This window comes from Cricetulus griseus, chromosome 5 (assembly GCF_003668045.3).
Source record: "Cricetulus griseus strain 17A/GY chromosome 5, alternate assembly CriGri-PICRH-1.0, whole genome shotgun sequence".
In the NCBI taxonomy this organism is placed as follows: domain Eukaryota; kingdom Metazoa; phylum Chordata; class Mammalia; order Rodentia; family Cricetidae; genus Cricetulus; species Cricetulus griseus.
The window spans coordinates 178,026,911-178,034,086 of record NC_048598.1 but is presented as its reverse complement, the minus strand read 5'-3'; the positions used below and the strand labels follow the sequence as shown (position 1 = coordinate 178,034,086).

Below are 7,176 nucleotides of genomic sequence, written 5' to 3'. Positions count from 1 at the left end.
CACCATGAAGACAGTTATTCTCACAGTGGATAACTAGGACCTGTGTGTGTTGACATTATAGGGAGTTATAGAGCTGAAAGAAGTGTACATGTAATCCAGAATTTATCAACAATTATAACATCTTTTAAATGAAAAATGAGATTTCTCTAAGGGAGTCTAACTAGGAAAACCAAACACCCCTGAGCATGAGGTGCAGGTCCATCAGCTGATGTCATCAGGATCCAATCCTAATGCATTTGGGAGGCTCCTTGTATTATGATGTCACAGGGCTTTATTGACATTTTATACATTTATATCTATGTCTTATTTTGTCCTATAGTTCCATCTCCTCATATAGCAAAGCTTCTAATTATGTTTTTATGGGATTCCTGAATTTGTAAATCAGGTGATCGCTGCATACACACCTGTTTCTTGTGCCATTTCTTGGGCTCTTTTAGTTCAGATTTTTGTTTGATTTGTTTTGTCCTGTCCAATGTCTTAGTTTGTTTCTATCTTATTTTGATTTATTCTGTTTCATTCACTAGAAAACTTGTTGTTTCCAAAAGACATTAAATGGTTTATATGGATTGGGAGGACTTGGGAGTTGAGGAGGAGGAGGGAGTGTGGGACGCAGTTGATTCTATCAGCAGGTGTTTCCTCTACATTCCACTGTCTGGAGGGAGCGAGAAGTAGGTGTGGACCCTGTGCTACAAGATCATGACGGCGTGATGACTTTCTGGGAAAGACAGAAACCCATGTCATGTGTGGAAAAGGGGAAAATTGAGTAGTGTGGTCTTCCTAATCAGAAACCACTAACTCAGGAACACAAATGTGCAAAGAAGCTTATAAATGACCTTACAAATACAGGAGCAGCAACTATGGTTATAGAGGATTATTCCTAAAAGCCAGGACTTGGAAACAACCTAGATGCCTTTCAACTGAAGAATGGCTAATGAAAATGTGGTACATTAACACAATGGAGTACTCTCAGTGCTGAGAAAAATGGCATCCAAAAATTTTCAGGCAAATGCAAACAACTAGGAAAAAACCCATCATGAGTGAGGTAATCCGAACCCAGAAAGACAAGTATAGTATATACTCACTCATAAATGGAAACAAAGACATAAAGCAAAAGATATTCAGCATACAATCCACAACCTCTGAAGCCAAACCCTCTTCCAGAAACAGATGGAGGCAAATGTAGAAATCATCAAGTAAATTTTGGGCCAAGCTCCTGGAGTACAATAGAAGTGAGTGGGGAGTGATAATATGAACAAAGGAGTCAAGAGCAAGATGGGGAAACCTCCAGAATCATTTGAACTGAGCTAGTGAGAGATCAGTGACCCTGGTCTAACAAATGGGGAACCTGCATAAGATGGATCTAGACCCCCTTAATATAGGTGATGATGGTGTGACTGGGACAACTTATGAGGCGACTGGCAATTTGTCTAAGATCTAACTTTAATGCACAAACTAACTTAGTGGGGCCCTCTCTCTGCATTGAGAGATGCTTTGCTCAGGCAAGACACAGGGGTGTGGGGATGGGCAGGTGCCTTAGTGCTGCCTCACTGAGATGATGGGCAAGAGAGTAGACTCCTAGGGGATCCCTTACCTTCTCAGAGGAGAAGGTGGGAAGTTGCAGGGGATGGGGGAACAGGAGTAGAGACTATAGAGGGCAATGATATTGGGATGTAAAAAATAAATTAATAATGTTTTTAAAAGAATAATACATAAAATGTTAAGAAATACTTTGGTTGAGTAAGATGCAAAAATACAGGAGCAGAAGAATTTGGTGGGGGTATTGTTCTAGGGATCAGAGGTGGGGTCATGCCACTATGTGTTTCTTGTGATCCCTGTAGTCCCCATGCTCTCTGATTCCAGACTCACACTGTAGGAAGTCAGACACAGTGATGGCCAAGTTGTAACAAGGAAATGGAGTGGTATCCACCTTCCTCTTTTATAAAGACAAGCCTGACTCCCCACAGCACCCTGACTAAGATGTGGGAGAGAGCAAAGATAACATGATGGCATGGGGAGGAAGGTCACAGGAAGACAGTAGGCTATGGGAGAGGAAGAAGGTGGATTACCTGGTGGTCCCATGCAGATGCAGGCAAGTCTCTCGAGATCCAGGTGAGAAACAGCAGGCCTAGCTGATGGATTGTGAATGGCAAGTCATTGTAGAATTAGAGAGCAGAAAGACATGGCATGGAAGGAAATAGTCCTTCTGGGTGTTTTTGGGTGGCCACAGAAGAGCTGGAAGTATCTTTGTGATGGAGAAGAGCAGGTCTGTATGGTGGGTGGGGAAAGTTAACCCTGAAGGAACTAATTGCTAAATCTGGACCACCAAAATGTTTTTTAAATAATTGTTAAAGAATAATCTCAAATAGTATTTATCTTTATACAACATTTCTTTTATTTTTTTGAGGATCAATCTCCAAGCTTTATGCATGAAATAGTATAGCACTTGGTTCTGTCCTCAACCACATGTTGTTAATCCAATTAATCCTAGGCATTCATCATTTACTGAACCTTATACAATGGTTATTAAATGATTATATTTTGGTTTTTCCTATTAAAATTACTATGAATCAATTTAATAATTAATGCAAAGAGAGCGGGAAGTTTACAATTACAGAGCACAATAAAGGAAGTCTGAAAACAAATTTCTATGTAAATCTAAGAATTCAACCTTAATAGTCTATTTTTCAATACTATGTTCTTTCTTTCTCTGCTGGCACACAGTTTTATACAGATGAAGCATAAGTAAAATCTAAGATTTTCTACTCCAAACTCTTTCCTACCATGTAATGGTGGGGATAAACTCGGGCTTCGGGCATGAAAAGCAATACTCTAGCAGCTAAGCTACATGGCTGGGAAAATGAATGATGCTTTGATGGTTTATACACCACTTGGTTCCTAATTCCATCTCAAACAGTTGTACCATTATTTGTCTTCACTAATGCTTCTGCCTCTGAGTTCAGGATATAACAGGAAGACATGCAAATAATGTCCTCCTCTGTCCATGAAAATCAGCCCTGATGCTGAAGCTCTGACAGAGGTGACCAGCACTGGACTCCCTGGTCCTCCCATTCTGTGGTCATCAGTGAACACTCAACACTCAGCATGGAGTTGAGACTGAGCTGGGTTTTCCTTGTTGCTCTTTTGAAAGGTAATTTATGTTTAAGAAAAGATACTGTGTGAGTGGACTTGAGTGAGAGGGACAGTGGACATTTGTGAGAGTTTACAGACACGATTCTCTTTTCACAGGTGTCCAGTGTGAGGTGCAGCTGGTGGAGTCGGGGGAGGGGGGAGGATTGGTGCAGTCTGGAAAGTCCCTGAAACTCTCCTGTGCAGCCTCTGGATTCACCTTTAGTGACTACTGGATGAACTGGGTCCGTCAGGCTCCAGGGAAAGGGTTGGAATGGATTGCAAGTATTGAACAAAAAACAAATAATTATGCAACACATTATGGGGAGTCTGTGAGTGGCAGATTTACCATCTCAAGAGATGATTCCAAAAGCAGTGTCTACCTGCAAATGAACAGCTTAAAAGCTGATGACACCGTCATTTATTACTGCACTAGACACAGTGAGAGGACTTCAGTGTGAACCTGACACAAACCTCCCTGCAGGAGCGCTCAGGACCAGCAGGGGGCGCAGGTCACACATGGAGGGAGGGACAGGGCAGGAATAGGAGCAGACATGACTGAAGGCTGGTTTATGTGGTCACAGCTGTCGCCACATCTACTGATTTCTCAGGATGCTCTCTGTGTTTATGGTCTGTGGAGTCTGTGAAAACAGAGTTCTCTTTTGCCACAATTTACAATATACACACCACGCAGTCTAACGTAAATTACATGGAAATATCTCACCTCTGATTGCAGAAATGACTCTGGTGATGACTCAGGTCTGCAGCATTGGTGATGATTTTCCCTCCTGAGATTCAGGCAAAGACTCAGTGGTATCCGGTTAGGACAGTGCCTGGATTAGGGGACTCACTGGGGAGGTGAGGCCACACTAAGTGACCCCCACACCCTAACTGGTCTCACATCGTCTGCTTCCCTGAGCACTGTGCACATCAGACACAGATGTGACCCATTTGTATTTTCACTGATGCAGTTACTTAACCTGTAACTTTCATCATGGTCTCTCCTATTACATTTTGTTCACCTAACTTCTGGACTTTGTTTAAAACAGACATGAGCCACTTCCTTGAAACACAGCTGAGCCCTAGGCTGTAATCTCTGGGGACTCAGGGGAAGGCTATTTGTGAATTAAAAGAAGAAATAAAATTTAAGGGAACACGACTGGTCCCAGAAGCTGAGCTCTGTGAACACTGAAGGAGAACGAATGTGTTACTGCTCAAGCTGCACTGATAAACCAGGGTGTGAGCCAAGATATCCCATCCTGAAAGGGATCTAAGCACCAGCAGGGGTCATGGTTGAGCCAAAAATCAGCAGGACAGAAATGAGATGAGGACAGGAGGGGACTCCATAGTCTCCTTGGATTCTTCCTAAAAGACTGTTAGCTTAACAACACCTATTGCAGTGGTATGTAAGTCTAAAACATTCAAACACAGTAAAAACTCTTTCTTAAATATTACATGTTTTGTTTTCCTTTTTCTATCATTATGATGTATTTATTATTGATATTTGAAAAAATTTTTCCTATAATATGTTTATATCACAATTTCTCTGACCAGTTCCTTCCTGATCTTTACTACCTCTTTATGACTCAAAATGACAGCCTTTCTTTATCTCTATAAAAAGTCACCACATACCAAAAAGAAAAGGATAAAGCACCACTCATGTGCTCACACATGCACACACAGGAAACACAAAGCAGCAACCTGCAAGAAAAACAAATATCATAAGTCCATGAAAAAAATGAAACAAATGCTCCTAATTTATTAGTTTTAGAAATATCCAATCACAATTAAACCACCACCTGAAAACAATTTTATCACCAAGAAGACATAATGTCTCTGGATGGGATTCTACTTGTAAATTGAGAGATTAAGCTTAAGTTTTATATCCACAGTGTCTACACAGGTCTCAGGAATGACTGCTTCCTCAGACAGGATGAGGATTTGGACCTCAGCATCCTGCTGCCTGACCCAGGTCTCCTCCACCTCCTTCTGCTCCAGCTGGACTAGGTCCTTATCTAAGAACTATCCTGCTCATGAATATGCAAATCATGTGAGTCTATGTGGTGTAAATTCAGGGATGTCCACACCACCAACTACACATGATCAGTGTCTTCTCCACAGTCACTGAGCACACAGGTCCTCACCATGGGATGGAGCTGGATCATCCTCTTCCTGGTGACAGCAGCTACAGGTAAGGGCTCCAAGTTCCAGACTTGAGGAGGGGCCATGCACTCAGGTGACAGTGACATCCACTCTGCCTTTCTTTCCACAGCTGTCCACTCCCAGGTCCAGCTGCAGCAGTCTGGGGCTGACCTGGTGAAGCCTGGTGCCTCAGTGAAGTTGTCCTGCCAGACTTCAGGCTTCAACTTCATTAATAGCTATATGCACTGGGTGAAACAGAAACCTGGACATGGCCTGGAGTGGATTGGAAGGATTGATCCAGAAAAAGGTGATACTAAGTACAACCAGAAGTTCCAGGGCAAGGCCACATTGACTGCAGAGACATCATCCAGCACCACCTACATGGAGCTCAGCAGCCTGACATCTGACTACTCTGCTGTCTATTACTGTGCAAGACACAGTGTTGCAAACACATCCTGAGTGTGTCAGAAAACCTGGAGGAGCAAGAAGCTGAGATAACACAGAAGTTCTGCCTGGGGACTTCGTCAGAATTAATCAATCTGAGTGGGCTGTTGTCAGCCTTCTCCTAACAATCCTATAGGTTGTTTGTCAATTTTCCCAAATGGCATCTGAGAATGAAGTGATGTTGATTGACAGTGCCCTTCAGTCTACCACAACTTGATGAGGTCTTTATCAGTGACCACCCCCATTGACACACTTCTTCTTTAATGAAACAGAAAATAAGAACCTGTGATTATATATTATGATGTGTGTGTATGTGTGTGTGTCCTTTAAGTCTAAGACACTATAATTTCGTGAGAACATACTATAAAATGAATTTGCCTAGGAAAATAAAATTCAACAATAAAAGAAGAGCCAAACCACCTTTAAAAATTCAGTTTGATGTACCTAACAGCACAGCAAATACTTTGGTGGAAGTTGTCTCCATAAATTTGTGGGGAGTCCCTTTACCATTCCTCATAATTCCAATTCTTACATAATCATTTATAGGTAACTCTAATCTTGGACTGCTTATTTTAGTAGTAATCAAATTTCTTATCATTTGAGAGATGAAGATGGAACTAAATATCATACTTTGGAGTCCTCTGTGTATAGACTCTGTTACTTTGACAAAATTCTGGGCCCCTGCTCATGTAACTCTGGGCAAGATCAAGGGGATTCTACACTTATTAATGGTCAAAGTGTTGTTGCTGTAATGAGGATACCTGGGTGTTCATTCACCTGTTTCCCAAAATTGGATTGTCTTTGTCACAAGATTTAGGTTGATACTGACTGACGTTGACTGGACATCAGTGTACAGCACATGAAAACCTCACCACCCCCCAACCAGCACATATACAAGCTATACAAGCTCACACAGAAACACAACCACACACACACACACACACACACACACACACACACACACACACACACACACACACAGAGAGAGAGAGAGAGAGAGAGAGAGAGAGAGAGAGAGAGAGAGAGAGAGAGAGATTTGGTTTTAGAGCTGTCAAGGCACACTTACAACCTCTGTTGATTTTTGAAACTGTTATAATTTTCACATATCCTATGTATGCTTTTTCGGTTTTATTCTGTTTTAATTAGGAGAACACACATACCTTGGCTCAACAAAGGCTGAATATCAAGAAAAATAATTCTGCCATTTATAGCAGACTACATCTGACAATTTTTATTGCAGAAATTTCTTGTCCTCCAAGGCCAAGTGTCCTCCCAATGGTTTATGTGCAGCATAAAGGTTCATCACCATCATGAACTCTCTTCCTCAGATACAAACCACAGCCTCAGGATAGAAACGAAAGAAGATTCCCTTATCTGTATATCCCTGGGAACTCTCAGCAGAAAGACTAACAGTGATATGAAGGTTGGGTTGTTGTTAGATGTGAACTTGCTGGACTAATGCAA

The 7,176-nt window shown here is 41.7% G+C and overlaps 2 gene segments (V, D, J or C); both read left to right on the top strand.

The window, feature by feature from the left end:
- The first annotated feature begins 3,102 nt into the window (after positions 1-3,102).
- LOC113838383 lies at positions 3,103-3,587 on the top strand. The segment is given in 2 exon segments: positions 3,103-3,148; positions 3,247-3,587. Coding segments are annotated over 2 exon segments (387 nt in total).
- Positions 3,588-5,271: 1,684 nt separating this feature from the next.
- On the top strand, positions 5,272-5,727 carry LOC113838374. The segment is given in 2 exon segments: positions 5,272-5,317; positions 5,399-5,727. Coding segments are annotated over 2 exon segments (375 nt in total).
- The last annotated feature ends 1,449 nt before the right edge of the window (positions 5,728-7,176 follow it).